General features: G+C 39.9%; 1 protein-coding gene across 3 annotated transcripts in view; it reads right to left on the bottom strand.

Annotated features, from left to right (window-relative positions):
* Positions 1–27,645, bottom strand: part of PPP3CC (protein phosphatase 3 catalytic subunit gamma) — a 108,304-nt gene that overhangs the window by 7,590 nt on the left and 73,069 nt on the right. For all 3 annotated transcript variants that reach the window (XM_030816952.1, XM_030816953.1, XM_030816954.1), the window contains exons 5-12: positions 26,549–26,694; positions 22,542–22,681; positions 13,291–13,368; positions 13,110–13,204; positions 8,341–8,466; positions 7,289–7,360; positions 3,253–3,334; positions 2,534–2,631 (exon numbers count right to left, since the gene is read on the bottom strand). In XM_030816952.1, the coding sequence (XP_030672812.1) occupies positions 2,534–2,631; positions 3,253–3,334; positions 7,289–7,360; positions 8,341–8,466; positions 13,110–13,204; positions 13,291–13,368; positions 22,542–22,681; positions 26,549–26,694 (837 nt within the window). The remainder of the gene's footprint in view (positions 1–2,533; positions 2,632–3,252; positions 3,335–7,288; positions 7,361–8,340; positions 8,467–13,109; positions 13,205–13,290; positions 13,369–22,541; positions 22,682–26,548; positions 26,695–27,645) is intronic.

Here is a 27,645-nt window from a genome sequence, read left to right as displayed (position 1 = left end):
ATAAATAAATAAAAATAAAATACAAAAAATTATCCGGGCGTGGCGGTGTGCGCCTGTAGTTCCAACTACTTGGGAGGCTGAGGCAAGAGAATTGCTTGAACCTGGGAGGCGGAGGTTGCAGTGGGGCGAGATTGTGCCACTGCACTCCAGCCTGGGCAACAGACCAAGATCCTGTCTCCAAGAAAAGAAAAAAAATGGGTTTGTCCCTCTTAGTCAATAGCAATGAAATTTCTACAAAAGAAAAAGGTCTCCTATAAATGGCAGGATGGTCAGGCACAGTGGCACATGACTGTAGTCCCAGCCACTGGAGTAGCTGAGGTAGGGGGATTGCTTGAGCCCTGCCGTGAGCTATGACAGTACCTGTAAATAGCCATTACATTCTAGCCTGGGCAACTCTGTCTCTTGGAAAAAAAAAAAAAAGAAAAAAGGCCAGATGAAGGATGAGGTGGGAAAAAAACTAAGTAGAAACAATTCAACAAAACAAGGGGAGCAAAAAAAGCAGTGAAACTTTAGTTTAAGATATTAATGCTTCAATACCAATTTTCATACCTAGTGTTAGTCACCCAGTAATACGATCTCCTGTCTCTTCCCCTTGTATGTTTATTCTCACAAACATCAATCTTTTCATTCCAGGATTCCAGAAAGCCCTTTCCTAAGAAGTCAGCTCCCAGGTAAATTTCAGAATTGGTACTCTGATTGAAGAGGTGATTTTGGCACTGGAATAGAATATGGCTGCAGGGAAAGAGGCAAACTCCCTCTCTGAATGAGAAACTGCAACCCCCTCAAACTGTTTTTCTTTAAGGTACAAAATATACACAAGGCACAGCAGGTGCACAAATCTGAAGTGTACAGCCCAATACATTCTTACATATGTATACACGTCTAACTACCACCATGATAATGATACAGAACATTCCTACTACTCTAGATGTTCCCTATGCCCTTCTGGGACAATATTCTCCCACCAGAGGAAGTGACATTCTGACTTTATTATCACTGGTTAGTCCAACGATTCTTAAATGTTATATAAATCAGACAGTCTGTGCTCTTTTTTGTCTGGCTTTTGAAGTTTACCATAACGTCTATGAGATTCAACCATGTTGTAGCATGTGTCCATAATGTGTTATTTTTTATTGCTGAATATTAGTCCATTGTATAAATAGAATACAGTTTATTTATTTATATTTTGGAATACAATTTATTTATGTAGTCTACTATTGATGGACATTTGGGTTGTTTCCAGCTTTGAGCTATTATGAATAAAGCTACAGTGAACATTCCCATGCATAACCTTTGGTGAACACATCTAGTTTCTCTTGGATATATACCAGGTGTGGAAATGCTGGGTTACAGGGTAGACATATGTTTACCTTTACTGCCCAATAGTTTTCTAAAGTGCTTGAATCAATTTACAAGCCCTTCAGCAACATACCTAGTTCTAGTTCTCCACAAACACACCAATACTTGGTATTGTCAGACTTTTTTTTTTTTTTGGAAACAAGGTCTCGCCCTGTTGCCCAGACTGGAGTGCAGTGGCACAATCATAGCTTACTACAGCCTTGAACTCCTGGCCTCAAGTGATCCTCCCACCTCAGCCTCCCAAAGTGCTGGGATAACAAGTGTGAGTCACCACGCCCAGGCCCAAACTTTTAATTTTTAGCCATTCTAGTGGGTATGTAATGGTACCTCATTGTGGTTTTTTTTTTGTTTTGTTTTTTGTTTTTTGAAACAGAGTCTCGGTCTGTGACCCAGGATGGAGTGCAGTGGCGTGATCTTGGCTCGCTGCAACCTCCACCTCCCGGGTTCCTCTGATTCTAGTGCCTCAGCCACCTGAGTAGCTAGGATTACAGGAGTATGCCACCACGCTCAGCTAATTTTTGTATTTTTAGTAGAGGTAGGGTTTTGCTGTATTGGCCAGGCTGTTCTTGAACTCCTGGCCTCAAGAGATCTGCCTGCCTCAGCCTCCCAAAGTGCTGGGATTACAGGCGTGAGCCACTGTGCCAGGCCTATTGGCCACTTTGATATCCTCTTTTGTGAAGTGTCTGTTTAAATCTTTTGACTATTTTTGAAATTTGTTTTTTTCCTATTGATTTATAGTTCTTTATATATTCTGGATACAAGGGCTTTGTGAGACATGTGTATTGCAAAAATTTTCTTCCATTTTGTGTCTTGACTTTTTCCTCTCTTAATCATGTATTTTTAAGAAGTTCTTTATTTTAATGAAATTCAACTGGCTTTTTGTTTTAAGGTTAGTACTTTTTGTGTCCTACTTAAGGACTCTGCCTACCCCAGTGTCTACTCTCCATACTTTCTTCTTGTTCTACTGTTTTGCTTTTTATATTGAAATTATAATAAGCCATTCTGATTTAGGTTTTCTGTATGGAGGGAAGTAGGGGTGAAGACTCATTTCCCCGCTTGTGGTATAACCAACTGCTCTCGTGGCATTTTCTGAGGAAAGCCCCCATTTGTAAGTGTGTGCTGACTGTTAGGTAATGGGAGCACACCTTCCATGGAGGAGCACTCTCATACTCACCTGTCTCGATAGTCTGCTTGCCTCCTGAGAGGACGCCCAGAGGGAGCGTGCCTGTGGGAGTCAGGCCCTTGAGAGTCAGCACACTCTCACTTTCTTGCCTGCAAAGGAAGACCAAAGCCCTGGGTTAATGCCAGGGAACCCTCTGTTCAGCAACTCAAAGATATTGAAAGAAGTGAAGAAAGAGAACAGAGATGGAAGATAGGTTCTCCTACCTCCTACGCCTTCCCTGACTCAAAGAAAGGGATGTTTTCTACAAATATTTTCATTTTAAACAATCAGCCAGTTCTTGTTTTTCAATTAGAAGCGCTTAACAGCCAGGCACTGTTCTAACATTTCCCATATTTTATCCCATTTAATACACCTAACAACCTGTGCGCTAGGGCCTATTATTATTTCTACTTTACAGGCAAGGAAACTAAGGCACAGAGATGACACCCAAGATCACACAGGTAAGAAGAGGTAGAGCCAGAATCTGAACACAGGCAATCAGGTTGGAAAGTCCACACTAAACCACTACATTCACTACATCTAAGCTACTAACAAATCAATGTTTGCTGGAACATTTTTAGTCCCTTTAACATGTTCACTGAATCTGCACTCAACCTAAAGACCTGCAGTTTCAATACTAAATTCCAATTCTAAAAAAACTGTTCTGAATTCGACATTTAATTTACTCTCAAAATGCCTTTAATCCACACTGTAATGACAGACATCCTTACCGAAGAATTGAAAAGACCCGTGCCATCTTCCCAATGGCTCTGATCTTATTCCTGATGATCTCCTTACGAACTGTAGTGCTTCCTTAGAAAATACAAAGAATAAGTAAGTTAAAGGGATGTGTTAATAGGCTGCCTTTAAAAAATTCAGGATGAAGTGTCTTAAGTTAAAGAAACAATTGTTTTTAAAAAAACAGAAATGAAGGCTTAAGTTTGTTTAAACAAACAAAAAAATCAGGAAGTTCTAAGGAGCAAGAGAAAAAATGACCCAGAAGATAAAAAGATGGAAGTAAAAAATGAGAGGCCACAAAAAAGACAGACTGGGTGGATCTATGAGAGGTAGGATCTTATTTGTGGTTGTGAAACGTAGAACACAGCAAAGAATAAAACACACACATACATAAACAAACCTCACAAAGAAAGCTGCTACAGCAAAGATGTCTTTTGATAATGCTGTGGGCCACCTTAGGGTGCAGGGTTTGGCCTGCCAAATGGCAAGTGATCATTCCAGTAGCTGTCTTCTGTATGTAAACACAATACCCAGCTAGCTCTCCTGAACTTAGGGCTGCTTTCATTCTATAATCTTCACTTACATTAGTCAGTTATTGCCTCACAATACTACCTACAACTGTGCACTATTTTAAAAAGCAACAACAGAAAAAGTTAATGCAAGACTTTATGGGTTTTTCTTATCTAAGATTCTGAAAATAGCCCACACATGAGAAGCCAAGGTCCGGCATGCACCAGGTGACTACAGTCAAAAGTCAGAAAAAGAAACATGGCCTCTCCTTCCTCACATCCAACCCTCAACACCCTGCCGGATCATGCAACAGGTCCAGAGAAAACATATACATTAAAACCGAAGGGGAGGATGGAGAGCCTTTCTGAAATTATTTAACTACCAATTTTAAAAGTCTAACCAATAGACTATGGTGGGACAGAGAGTAAGCATTAAGCTCTTAGCACGGTTTAGTCGGATACCTTTCTGATAGCTTGGAATGTAGTGATCTTCAGGGAGAAGAAACACCAAGAAACAAGGAGATGAAGACAGAAATATGAGAAGAGAAATTTATGTTTACATGGAAAAGAGAAAAAAAAATCAAAGTGAAATGCAATAGGAGAAACAGGCTATTATCTTTACCAGCTCATAAGAGATATCCTTGGAATCATGATACAACATTAAATTACACATTTATTTTGTCAGTAGTTTCTTCCATTTCTTAAAAGTTTATGGTTTTACATTAATTCACATCTATGAGCATCCAATATTTTCTACTCCCACAGATCATGAAAATAACACTAAACAAAGATATTATTTGCAGAATAAATGATGCCAAAAACAAAGAACAAAAACGGAGGACAGAACAGTTTACAAATCTCTTCATAGGAATAGTATGTTTTTTTGTTTAATGGATTCTATAGCTTCTCTTTCAGGGGATATAATCGTTCTTCCTTTTTTTTTTTTTTTGAGATGGATTCTTGCTCTGTCGCCAGCTGGAGTGCAGTAGTGTGATCTTGGCTCACTGCAACCTCCGCCTCTCAGGTTCAAGCAATTCTCCTGCCTCAGCCTCCCGAGTAGCTGGGACTACAGGTGCGCGCCACCACGCCCCAGCTAATTTTTGTATTTTTAGTAGAGATGGGGTTTCACCATGTTGGCCAGGATGGTCTCGATCTCCTGACCTCATGATCCGCCCGCCTTGGGCTCCCAAAGTGCTAGGATTACAGGCGTGAGCCACTGTGCCCGGCCCATTCTTCCTTTTTAAGTATTTATTTATTTTTATGTTTGTGGTGGGAAATAATAGGAAATATATGTGTTTTTGTTTGTTTGTTTGTCTGAGACAGGGTCTCCCTCTGTTGGCCAGGCTAGAGTGTAGTGGCAAGATCTCTGCTCACTGCAACCTCCACCTCCCAGGTTCAAGTAATCCTCCCACCTCAGGCCCCCAAGTAGCTGGGACCAGAGGCACTCGCCACCACATCTGGTTGATTTCTGCATTTTTAGTAGAGATGGGGTTTCGCCATGTTGCCCAGGGGGATATTCGGTTTTTCTTTTGTTTTTCACTTGGCTGCATTATTTCCTCAAGAAGAACTGGTTCCTTCTAGTGATCTCCTATACCATAAATAAAAACACTCACAAGCTATCTTTCATATGCTGTTGATCTTCAGTGCGGAACTTGAAGCATGAGAGTGTATGGTAATTTCCTCTAGATTCCCAAAGGGAGTTGCGTTTTCTCCACGATGGAGATGGTTTATCCTCACAGTTAAGGGGACCACCTTAGCACAGAGCCTGGATAGGATGAGGCTGGTTTGTGCTTGGGTGACCACCACTTTTCCAGAATCTCTTGCATTGTCAGACAAGTCAGGACCTACTTGTATAATCAAACCTCCCACAGCACACTAGGAAAAAAAATACTTGGCTACATATATAATAAAATGTTACTGTATAAAAAGACCCCTCACACACCAATAACAAAAAAACCAAAATGGGGCTGGGCGTGGTGGCTCATGCTTGTAATCCCAGCACTTTGGGAGACCGAGGCAGGCAGACCACTTTGAGCTCAGGAGTTCGAGACTAGCCTGGGCAACATGGCGAAACCCCATCTATACTAAAAATACAAAAATTAGCTGGTCATGGTGGCACACGCCTATAATCCCAGCTACTCGCAAGGCTAAGGCAGGAGAATCGCTTGAACCCGGGAGGTGAAGGTTGCAGTGAGCAGAGATCGCGCCACCGCACTCCAGCCTGGGTGACAGAACAACACTCTGTCTCAAAAAAAAAAGGATAGGAGATATGAATTGACAAGTCACAAAAGTGAGATAAACATGGCCAACAAACACAAGAAAAAATTGTCCATTAGTCTCATAAAAATATAAACTAAAAATTTAATTAAAAACTTAATAACACCAGACTATAACAAGTATCATAAACAGTATTGGAGACAGCACTGTGACTATGCATCCTGCAAAATGTAAACTGGTACAGCCTTTCTAGAGGCTGTATCAGAAATTTCTATCTGTATCAGAATTGAAATTTTAAGTACTAATTGACACAGATTTTCAATTTCTAGAAATTCATCCTATGGAAATAATCAAGAAGTGTTATTCTTGATTTTCTAATATTGCTTTACTTCCTTTCATCTGACATATTTATTTACTGTTTTTCCTCCCTACACTAGCAAATAAGCTTATTGAGAGCAAGGACCTAAACAATACAGTACTTGGTATATATCAAGCATGTAATAAACATTGGTTAAGAGAATGTGCACATTTTTATCTAAACAAATGCTCAAAACTATATGGGTTTTGTCAGCAAAAACTTGGGAAAAACTCCAATTTCCAACACCACCAGGATTAGTTAAAACACTGATCAACATGGACAACTACAGATCCATTAGAAACTAGTCGGCCGGGCGCGGTGGCTCATGCCTGTAATCCCAGCACTTTGGGAGGCCAAGGTGGGCAGATCACAAGGTCGGGAGATCGAGACCATCCTGGCTAACATGGTGAAACCCCGTCTCTACTAAAAAATACAAAAAATTAGCCGGGCGTCGTGGCAGGTGCCTGCGGTCCCAGCTACTCCGGAGGCTGAGGCAGGAGAATGGCGTGAGCCTGGGAGGCGGAGCTTGCAGTGAGCCGAGATCGTGCCACTGCACTCCAACATGGGCAACAGAGCGAGACTCCGTCTCAAAAAAAAAAAAAAAAAAAAGAAACTAGTCTACAAAGAAACTCCACAAAAATAGTGTACTAGATCTTATTACATGACCTCATTCTCATTAAAAAGAAAAAAAACAGAGGAAAGCTATGTGCAAAGATAAAAGACAATTAACACAGTATACATTAAGATGTTAACTGTGGATATCTATAAGATGATGGAATTATGGGTGACTTTTTTTCCTTATTTATGGTTTCTCGTATTTTTCAAATTTTATTTTTCTACAATGAACTAACTTTATTTTTAATAAGACAAAGAAAATCATTCTAAATAAACTAAAACCGAAACCAAACCTCTTCCTAGTTTTAGTTCAAAGGAGGAAAAGTTTACCTTCTGCTTCATCATCAGAAATCAGTTCGTCATCAGAGCATATGTTGAGCACATTTACCAGCATCTCTGTGACTAAGATAAAATAATCCAAAATTTACGCAATTAATGAGGTACTTTCTCTAAAATAATGTGGATATCTAAATAAACACATGTTAAGTAAGCATAAACAAAAATTATTTATCATTATGTTAGTAAGAATAGCTATAAAAAGTAGCATAAATGTAAACTTTCAGGTTTAAAAAGAATTTGGGTAGATTACTTGCTCCTGCAAAAGTCTGGAGTCTTTGAACATCTATTGCATAATTACTTGATTTTACTGGATTGCTGTTCAGAGCTTCTTCCCACACTGATACACACGTGAGAAAATTTTTTTCCCATTTTACAAAGTTAAGCCAACAGGCCTATGTCCAACAGGCTTAGCTAATTTGAGTAGTTGTACAAATACAATTGTAAGGACAATAAATTCTGTTTAAATCTCTTCAGTACTGAAGAAATCTGAGGGAATGACAAGTAACTGTTACTTTAACATCTTGATCATAGTAGGTCAGCTACTTTAAATTGATATTTACAATAAGAAAACCATAATATATTAAAATTTAAGAACCAATTACATGCCATTTACAAATCTATGTAGAGGCTGGGCACTGTGGCTCACACCTGTAATCCCAGCACTTTGGGAGGCTGAGGAGGGCGGATCACTTGAGGTCAGGAGTTTGAGACCAGCCTGGCCAATATGGTGAAACCCTGTCTCTACTAAAATACAAAAATTAGCCAGGTGCAGTGGCACGTGCCTATAATCTCAGCTCCTCAGAAGGCTGAGGCAGGAGAATTGCTTGAATCTGGGAGGTGGAGGTTGTAGTTAGCCGAGATCATGCCACTGCACTCCAGGCTGGGTGACAGAGCAAGACTCCATCTCAGAAAAAAAAAAAAAAAATCTATTTAGAGAACAAACAAAATTAGAAAACATTTCTGAACCATGGAGGGGCTCATGCAAATATAAGGGGTGCTCAGTCACCAAACAACTGATGAGACATGTGCTTTAATTCTCTTACCTTTTTCCCCAACAAAAGGCAAAGACCATGTGAAAACATCCATAAAGTTTGGAAGCCAGTAGGGATGTGGAGAACAGTTAAACTGCCTGATATTCATGACATTGTTTTCGTATTTCAACACAGCAGCTAAAAAGGAAAAAAGCAAGAAAATCTGGCACAGAGGAACATGGCATGGCAAGTGGTATGCTTTGTACAGCTGTGTACCTGCTATGCAGAATTCGAGAACTTTCCATTTGTAAAGTCAGGACTTGACTAGGTAAAGGGCAGACGGAAAATTTTAAAGCCTTTTATTTAGTTCATTCTCTTAAGAGTTATTCCAAGGAACAAAGTTACCTGAACAGCTCATATAATAAAACTACAAAAGAAACTGAAACTTTGGAGTCACTGCACAGTAACTATCTCTATAAACCTCAAGATCCACATGAGGAAAATTTCCCCATAATTTCCCTTTATAGGCCAAATGGTTATAATTACAACTCTCCTTTGAAGGCAAATATCACTCATTAAATGGACACAGCCTGTTTCGCTAGTCATTAGCCAGAGTCAAAGATTGTATACACTCTCTGGGAGTTTATATATTGCAGTTATCAACTCATACTGGAAGATACAAATGGCAAACTTGGAGCAATTTAGAATTACATGTTCAAAATTAGATTAAATCATCTCTGTATTCAATATAGTGGATTTTAAAATTGCCGATTTCTCCAATACACAGCAGTATATTGCCAGCATGCTATAAATGTTTAATATTAACCGTTCAGATACTCGCACACATACTTTGATGCCAAACTGATTTTCTTTATATTTTGAAAGTCTTAAAATCCAATTCGTTAGCCTTTATCACCAGCAATGTTGTTTGCACTATTCTCTTAATTATTCTGTGGTCATACAATAAAACAGGGTGTAACAGTTCTCTAGAAATGATAGATATAGGTCACGTCCTCATTCCTGTTTCTTTGCTATAGGATAATCTAGTGTTCTTAAAATTTAAGTTATTGAATGTCTAAAATGTACACCATACATTATTAAGAAAATAAATTATAGTTTCTAGCTCTTAAAAAGCCTAACACTGGCTATGATGTACATGTTCCATTATTTTCACGTGTATGTATTTTATTTAGTTTAGGTAAAATATGTCATATACCATTATTCAACAACTCCCTTAATTTCTACCCAGGAAAAAGAAGTGGGAGGTGAGTCTCAATAGTGAATGACTGGAAACAAGAGCTTATAAAACTGCTTTTGGGTGTGTTCCCAGTGGACAGAAGAAAACAAGAATAAGAATCTTTAAAAATCATGATTAAAGGTCTTTCATGTAACCAGTGGAACTAAGAAATACCTGTAGATACCAATAAGTCTAAAGAATATGAAAGAGCACTCCTAGCACTTTGGGAGGCCGAGGCGGGCGGATTGCCTGAGCTCAGGAGATCGAAACCAGCCTGGGCAACATGGTAAAACCCCGTCTCTACTAAAATACAAAAAATTAGCCAGGCGTGGCGATGTGCACCTGTAGTCCCAGCTACTCAGGAGGCTGAGGCGGGAGAATTGCTTGAACCCGGGAGGCAGAGGTTGTAGTGAGCCAAGACCGCACCACTGCACTCCAGCCTGGGCAACACAGTGAGACTCTGTCTCGGAAAAAAGAAAAAATATATGAAAGAGGCCAGGTGTGGTGGCACACACTTGTAATACCAGCACTTTGGGAGGCCAAGGCAGGAGGATTGCTTAAGCTCAGGAGTTTGAGACCAGCCTGGGCAACATAACGAGACCCTATCTCTATAAAAAATATTTTAAAATTAGCCAGGTGTGGTGGCATGCACCTGTGGTCCCAGCTAGTTGGGAGGCTGAGGTGGGAGGATCACTTGAGCCCAGAAGTCGAGGCTGCAGTGAATCAAGTTCGTGCCACTGCGCTCCAACCTAAGTGACAGAGACAAGAGAAAGAGAGAGAGAGAGAAAGAAAGAGAGAGAGAGAGGGAGGGAGGGAGGGAAAGAAAAGAAAGAGAGAGAGAGAGAGAGAAAGAAAGAGAGAGAGAAGGAGAAAGAAAGAAAGAAGGAAAGAAAGAGAAGGACAGAGAAAGAAAAAGAAAAGAAAAAAGAAAAAAGAAAAGAGAGAAAGAGAAGAGCAACAGTAGAAGGAAGAAGAAAAAGAATAATAGAGTTCCCTTTTTCAGAAAAGAAGGCACTTGTATGGGGAGTAATTGAGTACCCCCAGGGACTGTTTCAAATGCCACATTTTCTGCCTTTTTCCTTCTAAAATGCTTAAGAAACAACCAATGAAAATAAGACTGTTTTGAGATAAAAGTTACTAATTATGTCAAAGCTGACAGAAAACTCAGGTAGAATGAACTGTGGCTTTTACTTTTTTTTTTATTTTTTAGAGACAGGGTCTTGCTCTGTTGCTCAGCTGGAATGCAGTGGTGTGATCACAGCTCACTGCAGCCTTGAACTACTGGACTCAAAGGATCCTACTACCTCAGCCTCCTGAGTAGCTAGGACTATAGGCATGCTCCACCTTGCCTGGCTAACTTTTAAATTTTTCTTTGTAAAGATGGGGTCACATTTTGTTGCCCAGGCTGGTCTTGAATTCTAGGCCTCAAGTGATCCTGCCCTTGGCATCCCAAAGTGCTGAGATTACAGGCATGAGCCACTGTGCCTGGCCAGGACTGTGACGTTAAAAGTTTGCTAAAGAAATAATCAAGAACAAAACTAGGTTAGATTGACACAAAAAACAAGCTAGCAGTGAGTGAGCTGTATAGTGCCTGCTGACTTAGGTGGCATGTTTCAGCTTGGCACACTGATAAATCCATTGAGCAATCAATAGATACTCTTTTTGATGAAGTTAAAAAAGAAAGTGAGAAAGGAACACCTTCATTACAAATAGGAGATCTAGGGCCATAAGAGTCCTTGAAGACGTTTAACAACACCAACAGTCCACACCATTGATAAGAGAATAAATAAGAATAAAACCTAAATTGCTAATATACTGGAAATATCAGGAAAAAGGAAATAACAAATGAACTTAGGGAGAAGCAGAGCACTGTAGGACAGATAAGGCTCAGAGAAGAATGTTAAGTTAAATGAAAACATAAGACTAGGACAGAACTTAAGTCAAAGACATGCTTTTTAAAATAAACAAGTCACTGGAGGACAAACTAAAATGACTGACCCAAATCCGATTTAAATGAGATGTGCCATTCCATAGTTTACTTTTAAATAGAGTAAATATGAATTATATTTGGCCATCTTTGAAACTTATCTCCCCAACTGCATATACAAGGTATAACTATAAAGTAATGAGACTTAAGAAACCACCAGCTACAAACACACCAGACCTTTGCATCAGATGAGTGTGGTCCTTTGATATTATCACATCAGGTACAATAACAGTAAAATCTGTATTATTATAGTAATTTATATTTTGTACAACACTTTAATATCCATTTTCCTTATTCCAACTTATCTTCAACAACCCTATATAACAGATATTTTAAAGATGAGGCTCAGAGAAGTATCTTGTTAAATGTGACACACTTAAAAGTGAAGCAGGACTAGACTGACTCCTTGCTTTGTGTTCTTTTCAGCACAACTTGTTGCCTTACCATATAATTAATCCAGAGATGCTGCCATTACTCAAAACGTTTTTGGAACTCCTCTTTTGGAAGTGCCTCCAGAGCCATTGTATCAGCAACACGAGAAAAACCAGTCTCATTACCTTATAATCATACCTTGTTTCTGACCCCAAATGGTATCATCTAGCTTGATCACTCACCTTATTTATCAGTCTTGACTCCGAATGACTTTTGGCTGTCCAAAAATCAAATCCACCCTCAAAGGACGAAGATTTCCAATCATTGAGGATAATCAAAAGAATGTGTCGCAGACTCTGAAGGCAATGCCAAAAGAGGAGTTCCAAAAATGTTTTTGAACAAGGACAGCATTGTTGGAATAGGTGTGTAGCCTCCCAAGGTAACTACTTTGAAGGGACAATACTCATTTGGATATGTTTGTTCTGGCATGTTTATTTTCAAAGTCCTATTAATTTATAGTCATACTTTATAAACAACAAAATAGTTACAGAAATAAGAAGTTTTTAGTAGGACCACTGCCTTGATAGAAAACATAAACTATTAATCATAAAAGTTTTAAATTTAAAAAAAGACTTTAACAGGATAAAGTCTTAGAAGTAAAATTTCTGGAACAAAAGGCATGTATATACCCATTCTCCTTTTTTCATATGGGAAACTGAAGATTAGAAAGATAATGTGACTCACCCAAAGTCACAGTATTCGTTTCTGGCAGGGCTTAAACTAAAAATGAAGTTGTTTTTTTTTTTGTACACTAGGTCACTCTACCTAGACCATATCTCAAGAAAAACAAAAATAGTTTAATAATTCACAAAGATTAAAATACCAATGGTGACTTTGAGATACTGTTATAAACACATTAAATTCACCAAAACCAATAATTTATGCTAACTATTCTGACATGAGCCTGAAGCAATTTATTCTTCTTATACTTTGATTCTGTAGTATCAATCTGACCTATTATGATCATTATTTATACTCACAAAGAAGCCAGTAATACTTAGGAGATAAAGACCAAGCAGCAGCATAAATTCTGAATTTCTTGGCCTTTGTTTCAACTAAGACCTCTTTTTTTCTTATTTAAAATTTATATTTTAAAATGACACAAACACACATACATACATACAATTAAACCAGAGCTCACGTTTACTCATAAATTCAAACTCAAATATTGCTGGACTCCTTTACCTTTATTGTTATAGACATCTAGGTAATTGGGGGCAGAGAAAATTGTAATAAGTGATGGAAAGCCTGTTGCTTGACTCTTCCTGTACATTCGATATCTGAAAAAGAGATGAAAGTCCATCTGTCTTCATATTAAATGCAAAGGCTCTGCAGTGATATTTGGTACAATTTTAATGTAACTTACCCAGCATCTTGGGCTTCATGGGCTCTGATAATTGATAGTAAATTATTGTTCTGCAAAAATTCACAAACTGCAGGGTAACTGGAAAAGAAAATTAGAAAACATAAATCCAGAATTAAAACAATTTTTTTTAACAGGAAGATGGGGAAAAGTCAACATGATATTAGCTGATTTTGTTTCAAAATTACAAGTATTACACACTACTGAAATTTTATGAATAGCTTAGTACTCATCATTCTGTTTCTCTATTTCACTAATATACCTCACTACAGATCAAACATGAAAACAATAGATAATCCTACAATAGAAAGAGCTCCTCCATCCCATCTTTAATTTTTTTGTCTTAATCCATAATACAACACCAAAACTTTTATCAGTGTCTTGATATTACAAAGTACAACAGTAGTGTGTGTGTGTGTGTGTGTGTGTGTATATAGTAGGTGCTAAAAATTCAACACATACTTTTCTTCAATTGTCAAATTGTTGGAGAAATAAAAGAATATCCTTACAGCTTCACAGGTAATATCAACACCAAGATAATATTATGCAGGAATATATATATATGTGTGTATATATATATATATATATATACACACACACACACACATATATATATATATATATACACACATATATATATTTTTTTTTGAGACAGAGTCTTGCTCTGTCGCCCAGGCTGGAGTGCAGTGGCGCAATATCGGCTCACTGCAAGCTTATGCAGGAATATTTTAGGAGTAGATGTAAATATTTTAGCCAACCATATTCTAAAAAAAGATATAATATTCTCATATACTCCTAAAATATTCTTTTCATACTATTACCTCTCTGAATGACAAATACCTGATAGGAAGAACTGGAGTATACAAAATTAACCTGGAATTACTTAGACATTAATTATTTAGTTTATTTTTAAAATCTTTGTTTCTCATTATGCTCATTAGAAAAAATTTACTTTTAAAGTAGGTTGTAGGTGACGTCGGCAAGATAGCAAAAGAGAACGTCTCCAGCCCTGGTCCTCCTACAGAAACAATAGTTTGGAAGCCATCCATGGCCATAAGTGCCATTGTGAGAACCTTCAGATTGAGGTAGGTGGTTATGAAACCTTGGTGGAGCCCAAGACTAGGAAGGGCTGCTTTGAGAAGGTAGGCCCACTGACCTTTCAGCTACAGACCCAGAATCAGCCCGTCCCTTGTAAACCTGGCTCCAGTCCCACCTGTCTGCAGTCCTACCACCAGCCTCATCTATCCTGGGAAGGAACCATGTCTGTTGATGTCCCTAGTAACAGATCCACCAACCAGACCCAACTGCAGACTCAAAGCAGCACTCTGACCTGGCTCCAGCCCTGCTCTAATGTGGCCAAGAGGAAGTCCTGCCTTAACAGGGACCTTGTGGAAATCATGCCTGTCCATTCCTCTGGTAAAAGGGCTGCTGATTGGACCCAAACATAAACCCAAACCAGCCTGTGACCCGGCTTGGGTCCCACCCTATTGAGTTCCACAGACAGCTCTCCCCATCCATGGGACATACTTGTCCATGCCCCTAGTGGTAGGTCCACTGACTGTGAACCCTAGTGTAGCTCCATAATCTAGCTTCAGCCCTGCTTAATCACAATACCACAGGCAATCTCATCAACCCACGGACTCAACAGGAGAAGGTATTTACTTGACGAACTAGTCCATACTGGAAGGCCCCTGCTCCTTCAAATGCACAGACTCCATTGCAAGGCTATAAGAATTATAAAGAACCAGGTAAAAATGACACCACCAAAGGAAACTAATAAAGCTCTAGTAACTGGCCCTAAATAAATAGAGATGTATGAATTGCATGACAAAGAATCCAAAATAATCATCTTAAAGAAGCTCAATGAACTACAACTAAACAAAATCAGGAAAGCAATAAATGAATAAAGAGAGATGTTTAATAAAGAAACAGAAACCATAAAAAAGAAGCAAATAGAAATCCTGGAGCTGAAGAATACAATGACTCAACTGAAAAACTCAAGAGACAGCTTCAACAGCAGACTCAGGCAGAAGAAAAGAACTGGCAAACTTAAAAGATAGGTCATTTGAAATGATACCATTAGAGGGACAAAAAGAAAAAAGAATAAAAAAGAATGTGGAAAGTATACAGGACTTATGGGACAACATCAAGTGAAAATAATACAGGCATATGGGAGTTAAGGAGAAGAAAAAGGGGCAGAAAGCTTATTTTTAAAAACTAAAGGCTAACAGTTTAACAAATCTGGGGAGGAAAATCGACATTTCAATTCATGAAGCCCAAAGGTCTCCAAATAAGTTAAACACCGAGACGCATTATAATTAAGTTGTTAAAACTCAAAAAGAAAAAATCTGAAAGCAGCAAGAGAAAATCTGCTTGTCACGTAACATACAAGGAAGCTTCTATAAGACTATCAGTGAATTTCTCAGCTGAAACCTTGCAGGCCAGGAAAGCGGGAGATAATATATTCAAAGATGCACCGGGCCGCGGTGGCTCGTGCCTGTAATCCCAGCACCTGGGAGGCTGAGGAAGGCAGATCACTTGATGCCAGGAGTTAGAGACCAGCCTGGCCAACATGGTGAAACCCCATCTCTACTAAAAATATAAAAAATTAGCCAGGTGTGGTGGTGTGTGCCTGTAATCCCAGCTAGTCAGGAGGCTGAGGTAGGAGAATCACTTGAACCCGGGAGGCAGAGGCTGCAGTGAGCCAAGATCACACCACTGCACTCCAGCCTAGGTGACAGGGCAAGACCCTGTCTCAAAAATAGAGTAAAACCTGAGATTAATTACATTAGATGCGTGAACGGGGAGTAAAGTGTAGAGTTTGTATAAGTCATTGAAGGTAATTTCTTCTGAGCGTAAGACAGACTGCTATAACTATAAAATGTTTGATGCAAACCCTATGAATAAAAAAGCACAATAGATACACAAAAGATAAAAAGAACCGAAATACCCCACTACAAAAATAAAAATCAAATCACAAAGAGAAAAAGAGAGGAATAGTAGAACCATAAAACAGAAAGCAACCAACAAAATGGTAATAGTAAGTCCTTACCTATCAATCATTACTTTAACTCCCAAATCAAAAGATATAGTACGAGTGAATGGATGAAAACAAGACCCAACTACATGCTGTCTACAAAAGACTCACTTTAGATTTAAAGACACACATAAGCTGAAAGTAAAAGGGTAGAGAAAGGTATTCCATGCAAATAGTAACCAAAAGAGAACATGAGTGGCTAAACTTTTATCAGACAAAATAGACTTTAAGTCAGAAATCATCACAAGAGGGAACAAAAGTCATTATATAATGATAAAAGGGTCAATACAACAGAAAGATATAACAATTATAAATATATATGTACCCAACATCAAAGCACCTAAATATATAAAGCAACAACAGATCTGAAGGCAAACATTGACAGTAATAAAATAATAGCAAGTAGGACGGGCACGGTGGCTCACACCTGTAATCCCAGCACTTTGGGAGGCCGAGGTGGGTGGATCACCTGAGGTCAGGAGTTCAAGACCAGCCTGGCCAACATGGTGAAACTCTGTCTCTACCAAAAACACAAAAATTAGCTGGGCATGATGGTGCATGCCTGTAATCCCAGCTACTTGGGAGGCTGAGGCAGGAGAATTGCTTGAACCCAGGAAGCGGAGGTTGCAGTGAGCCGAGGTCACACCACTATACTCCAGCCTGGGCAACAGAGCGAGACTCTGTCTCAAAATAATAATAATAATAGCAAGTAACTTCAATACATCATTCTCTGTAATGGATAAATCATCCAGTCAGAAATCAATAAGCAAAAAACAGAACTGAAAAACACTATGGACCCAATGGACCTAATACGCATATACAAAACCTTTTGCCAAATAACAGAAGAATAGAATTCTTCCCAAGTGTAGACAGAATATTTTTTAGGCTATATGATCACAAAGAAGTATCAACAAACTTAAGAAGATGTAAATTGTCCTGAGTATCTTTTCCCACCACAATGGAATGAAACTAGAAATCAGTAACTTAAGAAAACAGGAAAATTCACAAATACGTAGAAACTACACACCACACTTTTGAACAACTATTGTGTCAAAGAGGAAATCAAAAAGGAATTTTAAAATTATCTCTAGATAGATCAGGATTTCGAGACCAGCCTAAGCAACACCACAAGACCTCGTCTCCTCTAAAAATTTTAAAAACAATTAGCTGGGCATGGTGGTACATCCTGTAGTCCCAGCTACTCAGGAGGCTGAGGCAGGAGGATTGCTTGAGCCCAGGAGTTCAAGGTTGCACTGAGGTATCATTGTGCCACTGCATTGAGCCTGGGTGACAGAGCAAAACATCCTATCTAAAAAAAAAAAAAAAAAAACCTCAAGATAAATGAAAACAAAAATATACATATCAAAATATATGGGATGCAGCAAAAGCAGTACTTACAGGAAAGTTTATAGTAATAAATGCCGATTTAAAAAATGAAAAAGATCTGAATTAAACAACCTTATTTTACACTTCAAGAAACTAGAAAAAGGAGAATCAAATAAGCCCAAAGTTAGCAGAAGAAAGGAAAGTTTAGGGCAGAAATGAATCAAACAGAGAATAGAAAAACAACAGAAAAAAGTCAACAAAACTAAGAGTTGGTTTTTGAAAAACTAAACAAAATTGACAGGCTGGGCGCGGTGGCTCACGCTTGTAATCCCAGCACTTTGGGAGGCCGAGGCGGGCGGATCACGAGGTCAGGAGATCGAGACCACTGTGAAACCCCGTCTCTATTAAAAATACAAAAAATTAGCCGGGCGTGGTGGCGGGCGCCTGTAGTCCCAGCTACTTGGAGAGGCTGAGGCAGGAGAATGGCGTGAACCCGGGAGGCGGAGCTTGCAGTGAGCCGAGATTGCGCCACTGCACTCCAGCCTGGGCGACACAGCAAGACTCCGTCTCAAAAAAAAAAAAATTGACAAACCCTTAGCAAGACTAAGAAAAAAAGAGATACTCAAATAAATAAAACAAAAAATGAAAGAGGAGACATTACAATAGATGCCTCAGAAATAAAAGGGATCATAAGGGACTATTACAAATAATCACACACCAAAACACTGGAAAACCTAGAAGAAATGGATAGAGTCCTGGAAATATACAACCTGCCAAAACTGAATCAAGAAGAAACAGAAAGCCCAAACAGATCAATAGCGAATATGGAGATTGAATCAGTAACCAAACAGTTCTCAACAAAGAAAAGCACAGGACCAGATGGTTTCATGGGTGAATTATATTAATCATTAAAAAAAGAATTAATACCAATCTTTCTTAAACCTTCCAAAAAATAGAAGAATTCTTCCAAACTCACATTATGAGGCCAGCATCACTCTGATACCAAAGCCAAAGACACCAGAAGAAAGAAAAGTACAGGTGAGTATCTCTGATGAACATAGATTTTTAAATCCTCAATAAAACACTAGAAAGCCAAACTCAACAACACACTAAAAGAATTATATACTGTGGCTAAATGGGATTTATCCCTGGGATAAAAGAAGGCAGAGTATCACTTTGTTCAGCCTCAGCTGGGAACATCTGTCCTGGGTGAGTCAAATTTTTAATCTCATTATTCCCAGTAGCTACATTCTATAATGTTGCTGCAAAAACAGAATTAGCAAATAATGAAACACTACTGCTAAGGGAAATACAGGGTAAAGTTCCTGTGAGCCTCCAGTCATAACATTTTCACCCACCAATTAATATATAACCTTGTTTCAGATGTGTTTCTGTGTAACAATACTTTAGGTCATTTACACTGTTGATTCATTAACATTGAACTCATGGCCAAAACCACCATAACTTATGCCTAAACAAAGCTTATATCTAACACTCGCATATTTTCTCTGTAAGACACACCACAGCCTTCTTGTGCTTAGGGACCCTAGACAGCAGCACTTCAGCACTATACTTGGTGGCCATTCTAAACAGTGAAATCACTCATGAAAAGCACAAAAACATAAAACATGTTTCACTAAATAGAACTCAAAAGAATGCCTGTTTACAATATGAGGGCTGCAAAAAGAAGGTAGGGCGTCATTTTGTTCAACCTCAGCTAGGAACATGTGAGTGAGGTGGCTCAAACTTTTTGTTGCACTGCACACTGCATTCCCATGAATGATTATGAAACCTCTGTAAGTACTGATTTGGGTGTTACAAATATATCTTAGTAAGTGGGGGAATTCACAAATATGAAATCCACAAGTAATGAGAATCAACTATATATCCACAGGATTAAGTTTTAGAAGTAGAATTTCTGGATCAAAGGCCATGTACAAATGCCTTTGAGAGATATTGCCAAGTTGATGTCCACAGAAATTATACCAATTTCTATTCTGACAACAATGAGTATGTATTATGCTCTTTATTTTAAGCAATGTAAAAAGAAATAAAAGTTAAATGATTTCATCACATTAGTCACTGGAAAAGTTGGCATGGAGGAATGAAAAATGGTTGTTGGCTGGGTGGGGCCTGTAATCCCAGCACTTTGGGAGGCCAAGTAGGGAGGGTCACTTGAGTCTAGGACTTCAAGACCAGCCTGGGCAAAACAGCCAAGACCTTGTCTCTACAGAAAATAAAAAAAGCAGCTGGGCATGGTGGCACATGCCCATAGTTCCAGCTACTCAGGAGGCTGAGGCAAGAGGACTGCTTGAGTCCAGAAGGTTGAGGCTGTAGTGAGCTGTGATGGTGCCACTGCACTCCAGCCCGGGTAACAGAGAGAGACCTTGTCTCAAAAAAAAAAATTAAAAAAAAAAAGAAGAAAGAAAAAAAGACTCTTTACTATCCATCTGACAAGGGATTAATAACCAGAATATGTAAGGAGCTCAAACAATTCAATAGGAAAAATCCAATAACCCAATTTAAAAATGAGCAAAATATCTGAATAGACATTTCTTAAAAGGAGACATAAAATGGCAAACAGGTATATGAAAAGGTATTCAATATCACTGATCATCAGAGAAATGCAAATCAAAACTACAATGAGATATCATCTCACCCAGTTAAAATGACTTTTATCCAAAAGACAGGAAATGATAAATGCTGGTGAGGATGTAGAGAAAAGGGAACCCTCATACCCTATTGGTGGGAATGTTTAGTACACTACTATGGAGTACAGTTTGGAGGTTCCTCAAAAAACTAAAAACAGAAGTACCATGTAATTCAGCAATCACACTACTATGTATGTATATAAAAGAAAGGAAATCAGTATATCGAAGAGACTTCTGCACTTCCATGCTTATTGCAGCACTGTTCACAATAGCCAAGATTTGGAAGCAACCTGAGTGTCTATTAACAGATGAAAGGACAAAGAAAATGTGGTACATATACACAATAGAATATTATTCAGTCATAGAAAAGAATGAGATCCTGTCATTTGCAACAACATGAATGGAACTGGAGGTCATTATGTTAAGTGAAATAGGCCAGGCACAGGAAGACAAACTTTACATGTTCTCACTTATTTGTAGGAGCTAAAAATTAAAACAACTGAACTCATGGAGATGAGAGTAGAATGATGGTTACCAGAGGCTGGGAAGGGTAGTAAGAGGGGAAATGGAATAGTTAATAGGTAGAAAAAAACAGTCAGAAAGAATGAATAGGACCTAGTATTTGATACTGTGAGATTTAAACGACGGGGTGACTATAGTGAATAATAATTTAATTGTACATTTTAAAATAACTAGAAGAGGCTGGCCACAGTGGCTCACGCCTGTAATCCCAGCACTTTGGGAGGCTGATGTGGGTGGATCACTTGAGGTTAGGAGTTCCAAACTAGCCTGGCCAACATGGTGAAACCCCATCTCTAAAAAACACAAAAATTAGCCAGGCATGGTGGTGGGTGCCTGTAATCCCAGTACTCGGGAGGCTGAGGCAGGAGAACTGCTTGAACCTGGGAAGTGGAGGATGTGGTGAGCTGAGATCACACCAGCCTGGGCGATCAAGCAAGACTCCATCTCAAAAAAGAAAAAAAAAAAAGGTGGAAAAAAAAACAACAAAAAATAAAATAACTAAGAGAGTATATAACCGGATTGTTTGTAACACAAAGGATAAATGCTTGAGGTGATGGATATCTCATTTACCTTGATGTGATTATTATACGTTGTATGACTGTATCAAAATATCTCATATAACCCATAAATATATATACCTACTATGCACCCACAAAAATTTAAAAAAATATTTTTTTAAAGAAAAAAGGTTGTTTAGAAGAATGTTAAAAGTAATGGCAAAATCAAAGTTTCATGTGTGTGTGCATGTGTGTATTCTAATGAACACATTATCTTAGCCAATTAACAGAGATTTTTAGTGAAATAAATACATGTATTATTTGCCACAATAAAACACTGGGATTAAAAATAATTTAGATTTCCAACTTCTCTATGTCTTCCTTTTTTTTTTTTTTTTTTTTTTTTGAGACAGAGTCTTGCTCTGTTGCACAGGCTGGAGTGTAGTGGCACAATCTTGGCTCACCGCAACCTACACCTCCCAGGTTCAAGTGATTCTCTTGCCTCAGTCTCCCAATTAGCTGGGATTACAGGCGTGTTGCCACCACATCTGGCTCATTTTTGTATTTTTAGTAGAGATGGGGTTTTGACATGTTGGCCGGGCTGGTCTCGAACTCCTGGCCTCAAGTGATCTGCCCGCCTAGGCACCCCAAAGAGCTGGGATTATAGGCGTGAGCCACCACGCCCTGCCTGTCTTCCTATTTTTGAGTGTCTAATCATAATGAAAGCTCCTGTGAAATTTAAAACAACAGCCAACTTCCAGGAAATGTACTGGGCTTAGTTCACAATGTCCTGTTCTTTTTATATCTTAGTCTATACTAGTGGTTACAAAAGTTGGAGAGCTTTTGAAAATACAATAGGATTCCTCTCAGACCTAGTATATCAGAATCTCTGGGGAAAGAGCCAAGAAAGCTTTAATTTTTTTAAAAAAGTGTATAGATAATGTTTAGGAACAAATAGTCTAGATCACTTAGAGTCAGACAAAAATATCAGAGCACTGCAGGATGTCCAATCTTGTTTGGTGTATTACACTTCTTAAGTCATAATACCTAAGAAAATATAAAAAGCCAAACAAACAAACAAGTTTCTTGCCTCCTATTAATCGAAAAATTAAACAGGAGTGCTTATACTACACAGATCTGAAATATAAAATGCTGAAAAATACTCTGATGAAATGAATTACAGTTTCCTTTCATAATTTTCGACCTCAAGGACTAGCTTACCTGTAGAAATAAGAGCACCCTCGGACAGTGTTGTGGGTATAGTGCTCCAAGGTCTTCTCATTGCCATAATCCTCTGAGGGATCAGACCAAAGCAGGTCACACACAGGTCCAAAGGCGGGAGGTTCCATAAACCTGTCTAACTAGAAGACACACAAAAGCCAAAAGAAAAAAATCAGGAGGAGAGCAAAAGGCTTCTTGGAAACTAGTATGTGTCAAAGAAAAACCCCTTTCACCCACAAGAATGTATTAGGAGAGAAGCCAGTGTGCCCCTAAAGGATTTTCCTGCAAGAAAAGGAACACTTAACAATTTTAGACACACAATTTTTATTATTTTTCTGCAATAAATTTTTTTTTTTTTTGAGACGGAGTTTCGCTCTTATTGCCCAGGCTGGAGTGCAATGGCACGATCTCGGCTCACTGCAAACTCTGCCTCCCAGGTTCAAGCGATTCTCCTGCCTCACTCTCCCTAGTACCTGGGATTACAGGCATGTGCCACTACACCTGGCTAATTTTGTATTTTTAGTAGAGACGGGGTTTCTCCATGTTGGTCAGGCTGGTCTCCAACTCCTGACCTCAGGTGATCCGCCCTCCTCAGCCTCCCAAAGTGCTGGGATTACAGGCACGGGCCACCACGCCAGGCCTGCAATAAATTTTTATAAACATCCCTGTCATCTAACCATACTGTAGTAAAGGACCCTCTTACATCCTAATCGTAAAGCAGCACTAATTTAATTCAAATGTGAAATCAACCACTATAGAGATATACTATTTTAGAAAGACTATGACTGTATAAAATTAATTTTAATTGTCTAGGTGAGCCAATGTTACCATGAGAGCAGAAATGTTTCACAATGGTTCTGTTCATTGCAAACCTCATTCCAGTGGAGATTTCTTTATTTTAAAGAATGCTAATTTTGTAAGGGTGTTTATCCTTTCCAGTCTATGCAGTTGAGGTATTTCAATATGAGTTATTAACTTAAGCCTTTAGTCACTGCTGCTTTAGTTCAAAGCATAAAAACCCAAGAGAAAACAAGTAATAGAATAGCTGAATGCCAAGAAGAGAATTTCTACTGCGTGAAAGAGCTTTTTATTGATACAATTGATTCAGAATTATAAAATTCATATTTTACTATGTAAAAGAGAAATGCTGGTTATTTAAAAGACAGTAAGGCAAGAGAAAAGCCAGTACGTATAGCTACACCCTCTTACCCTGAGGAGACTTTCTTCAGAGAAAATAGTTTCATAAACAGAAAAATCTTTAGTCTCAGTACCTATAAGAGAGGATGAGTATCCACCACTTTGATTAAAAAAGAGAGAGACAGGCAGAAGAATTCAAAGGTAGAGAAGATAAGAGGACCATGTACAATTAAAAATTGGTCATCTTTTTCCATAATGAAGATACAGAATCTTGGAAATAATAATCACCAAGGAAGGCAAGGAAAACAATGAAACTGTATCATCTAAAATGTCAAAGCCAATGCATTTCGGAGCTGGCAGTGTCCTCAGACCATCCCTTCCAACTTCCTCATTTCATAGAGAAGAAATGTGACTAAGAGGTTCAATAACTTGGTCAAGGTTACACAATTAATGGCAGGACTGTGATTAGAACCCTGGTTTCCTTCCTTCTGCACTGTGATATAATTCAAAGTTTCAGGACTATACTGTAAGAATGTTAGCTTTCTCGTTGGTAAAAACATAGAGCTCATTAAAAATTTTAATTCCTTCCTTCCTTCCTTCCTTCTTTCCTTCTTTTTCCTTCCTTCCTTCCTTCCTTCCTTCCTTCCTTCCTTCCTTCCTTCCTTCCCTTTCTTTCTTTCTCTCTCTCTCTCTCTCTCTCTTTCTTTCTTTTTCTTTCTTCTTTTCTTCCCTCTGTGCCCCACGCTGGAGTACACTCGGCTCGCTGCAGACTCCCTGCGTCCGACTTCCGTGATTCTCCTGCCCTGGCCTAAGGGCTACCTGGGATTGCTGGCGCGCGCCACCACCCCTCCCTGGTTTTTCTCCTTTGGCTGGAGGCGCAGTTTCGCCATGTCCGCCAGGCTGGTCTCCAGCTCCTGACCTCCGGTGGTCTGCCCGCCTCGGCCTCTAGAGGTGCTGGGACTGCAGACGGAGGCCCGCTCACTCGGTGCTCGGTGTTGCCCGGGCTGCAGTGCGGTGGCGTGGTCTTGGCTCGCTGCAGCCTCCGCCTCCCAGCCGCCTGCCTTGGCCTCTCAGGGTGCTGGGATTGCAACCTCTGCCCGGCCGCCCCCACGTCTGGGAGGTGGGGAGCGTCTCTGCCCGGCCGCCCATCGTCTGGGTTATGAGGAGCTCCTCTGCCCGGCCGCCCCGTCTGGGAGGTGAGGTGCGCCTCTGCCCAGCCGCCACCCCGTCTAGGAAGTGAGGAACGTCTCTGCCTGGCCGCCCATCGTGTGGGATGTGAGGAGCGCCTCTGCCCGGCCGCCCATCGTGTGGGATATGAGGAGCGCCTCTGCCCGGCCGCCCATCGTCTGGGATGTGAGGAGCGCCTCTGCCCGGCCGCCCCGTCTGGGAAGTGAGGAGCGCCTTTGCCCGGCCACCCTTCTGGGATGTGAGGGGCGCCTCTGCCCGGCCGCCCCGTCTGGGAAGTGAGGAGCGCCTCTGCCCAGCCACCCATCGTCTGGGATGTGACGAGCGCCTCTGCCCGACCACCCTGTCTGGGAAGTGAGGAGCGCCTCTGCCCGGCCGCCCCATCCGGGAAGTGAGGAGCCCCTCTGCCCGGCCGCCACCCCATCCGGGAAGTGAGGAGCGTCTCTGCCCGGCCGCTCCGTCTGGGAAGAAGTGAGGAGCGCCTCTGCCCGGCCGCCACCCCATCCGGGAAGTGAGGAGCGTCTCTGCCCGGCCGCCCCGTCTGGGAAGTGAGGAGCACCTCTGCCTGGCCACCCCATCTGGGATGTGCGGAGCGCCTCTGCCTGGCTGCCCCGTCTGGGAGGTCTACCACAGAGGCCAGAAGCAATGTGGGGGCTGGACGTGGTGGCTCACGCCTGTAGTCCCAGTACTCTGGGAGGCCGAGGTGGGTTGATCACTTGAGGCTAGGAGTTCGAGACCAGCCTGGCCAACATGGTGAAACATATGAAAAATACAACTGACAAACCAACCAACCAACCAAGCGACAACAAAACAGGTCTACCCTGGAGTCATACTCTAATTTTTTCCATTTTCCTCCCTTTCTGATCCTTTGTCCCACTTTCTTTTTCTTCCTCTTCCTTCTCCTTCTTCTTTGTCAAATAGAGGATTGAGTTACTCATTGATCCATACAAAGTCCCTCTCTCATTTATTTTCTTTAATTCCCACCCCCCATTTCTATTCCCCGTCTTCCCATGTGCAACCTTCCTAATATGTTTGATATGCATCTTTTTGTTTGTATGTACTTTTAGAAAATGTTTATTGTTTTGTGTGCAAAAAAATAAAAAAAAAGAAGTATCATATGACTGTAAAATTCTACTCCTAGCTATCTATTCCAAGAGAAATAAAAACATATCTATGCAAAAAGCAAAAAAAAAAAAATTATAATTTGTGGTAGATACATATCAAAATGTTAACAGTAGTTATAGTGATGAAATCAGAGGTAACTTCCATTTTCTTACTTTTCATTATCTATATTTGAAAGATTTCAGCTAAAAATATATTGGTTGACTGCAATAAGAAACAAATTTTAGGCCGGGCACGGTGGCTCATACCTGTAATCTCAGCACTTTGGGAGGCCAAAGTGGGCAGATAGTTGAGGTCAGGAGTTCAAGACCAGCCTGGCCAACAGGGTGAAACCCCGTCTCTACTAAAAATACAAAAATTAGCCAAGTGTGGTGGTGCGCACCTGTATCTAGCTACTCAGGAAGCTGAACCAGGGAGGCGGAGGTTGCAGTGAGCTGAGATAGCACCACTGTACTTCAGTCTGGGTGAAAGAGAGGGACTCCATCTCAAAGCAAACAACAACAACAACAAAACCCAACACATTTTAAAAATATACCCTATGAGAATAATAAAAGATTACTTACTTTCCTAATGTCATCTAAAGAAGTAATTTCAGGTGACATTCCTCCATGTACACAGAGAAACTGCTGGTTTAAGAGGGCAGCAAGAGGAAGACAGTCAAATGTCTCCATACAGGCATCATATACCTGTTCCGAATATTTGATTCGACCTAACAAAAAAGGAAAACCAGTCAATGGAAGAACTACAATGTATCACATTTGAAAAAGGATATAGGCCAGGAGAATATGAAGCTACTTTAGAGCCATTTATTTTATATAATTTGAAAGCACAATTATCTTTGTAAAGATACTTTTGAAAAGTTGTGGATAATAGGTTAACAATACTTCTTTCCTCTTAAAGACAAGTGTGACCTTGGATTAACTTTCCAGCTCTGTTGCTTGGAAACGTGATAAGGTGACTGTCCACTGTTATTAGGCAACTGGCTTGTGGTAAAAATTACCCAGTTACCGGGTGGGAAGCTATAGCTTTGGGCTCCTCTGAAGATAGTTTTACAACACACATTGACACTTTTGATGCACGAGGCTTCTATACCAGGATGGCTCCCTAATCTTCCCACTGTGGATATTTCCTTGTACCTGAGATGGTGAGAAGATGGGATGGGGCAAGAGAGATGGAAAGCTGCTGGACTGCAGTATGCACTCCTGTGAGGACCACTCCACTGAAAAGGAACGCCCAGTGCTGCCCTTCCTGACCTATATCCTTCTAAGTATATGGATGACAACTAGGGTCCATGGTAGTCTTGTGAGTCTGAATATTTTATTGGGTCTTAAAGATCTCTTAGGGTGTTGAAGATATATAAGTGGAAACTGGAGTCTTAAGAGACATCAATAAAATGTCAATAATGTTTTTGCTCATGATTTTTAAGGTCTGTAAACAAATATCTTGATTCTATTTTCTCTAAAAACATTTGGCTTAAGCTGGTGTGGTGGCTCATGCCTGTAATCCCAATGTTTTGGAAGGCTGAGGTGGGGGGATCGTTTGAGGTCAGGAGTTTGAGACCAGCCTGGGCAACACAGTGATGCCTCATTTTTTTTTTTTTTTTTTTTTTTTTTTTGAGACGGAGTCTCGTTCTGTCCCCCAGGCTGGAGTGCAGTAGCGG

The sequence above is a fragment of the Nomascus leucogenys genome, chromosome 8 (genome assembly GCF_006542625.1).
Source record: "Nomascus leucogenys isolate Asia chromosome 8, Asia_NLE_v1, whole genome shotgun sequence".
Classification (NCBI taxonomy): Eukaryota; Metazoa; Chordata; class Mammalia; order Primates; family Hylobatidae; genus Nomascus; species Nomascus leucogenys.
This window is presented reverse-complemented; position numbering and strand designations above follow the sequence as displayed.